Source organism: Trypanosoma theileri (genome assembly GCF_002087225.1).
Source record: "Trypanosoma theileri isolate Edinburgh chromosome Unknown TM35_Tth_59_V1, whole genome shotgun sequence".
NCBI lineage: Eukaryota > Euglenozoa > Kinetoplastea > Trypanosomatida > Trypanosomatidae > Trypanosoma > Trypanosoma theileri.
In genome coordinates this window covers 1-406 of record NW_021639901.1, presented here as the reverse complement: position 1 = coordinate 406, position 406 = coordinate 1, and the positions used below count along the sequence as shown (strand labels likewise).

Genomic DNA, 406 nt, shown 5'->3' with positions numbered 1-406 from the left:
GAGTGCCAAGTATGGTCCCGTGCTCGTGCTCGACGGCGTGCAGCTTCTGTCAACGCAGTTTGTTGTGACGCGTACGAAAATGACGTGTTCGGGAGGGACCACATGCGCTCCTATCCTCGTGGAGCACGGCCTCTACGTGAAGCAGTCGAGCGCCTTCTACATGGACAACTGCGCGGTGAACTCGCCGGCCTATGGGATCAACTTTGTTTCTTCCGATTTGGGGGTTCTCGGTGGCTCAGTGTTCTCGGTACAGAACAGCTCATGGAAGGTTGCGACGGATAACGTTGGCGCTGGCGGAATTCAGTCTGACAGTGTTGTGGTGAATGGTGGGAGTGTGATGCAGTTTGTCTCGAGTGAGTTTCGCGCTGGGCTCAAGGTGCTCTCCTTTCTTACGCTAGAATTGTCT

The 406-nt window shown here is 55.2% G+C and overlaps 1 protein-coding gene across 1 annotated transcript; it reads left to right on the top strand.

The window, feature by feature from the left end:
• Positions 1–19: 19 nt before the first annotated feature.
• On the top strand, positions 20–406 carry TM35_000591000 (dispersed gene family protein 1 (DGF-1); the record flags this gene model as incomplete). The annotated part of the gene is made up of 1 exon (XM_029030904.1): positions 20–406. A coding segment is annotated over one exon (387 nt), but the record flags the coding sequence as incomplete, so codon positions are not given.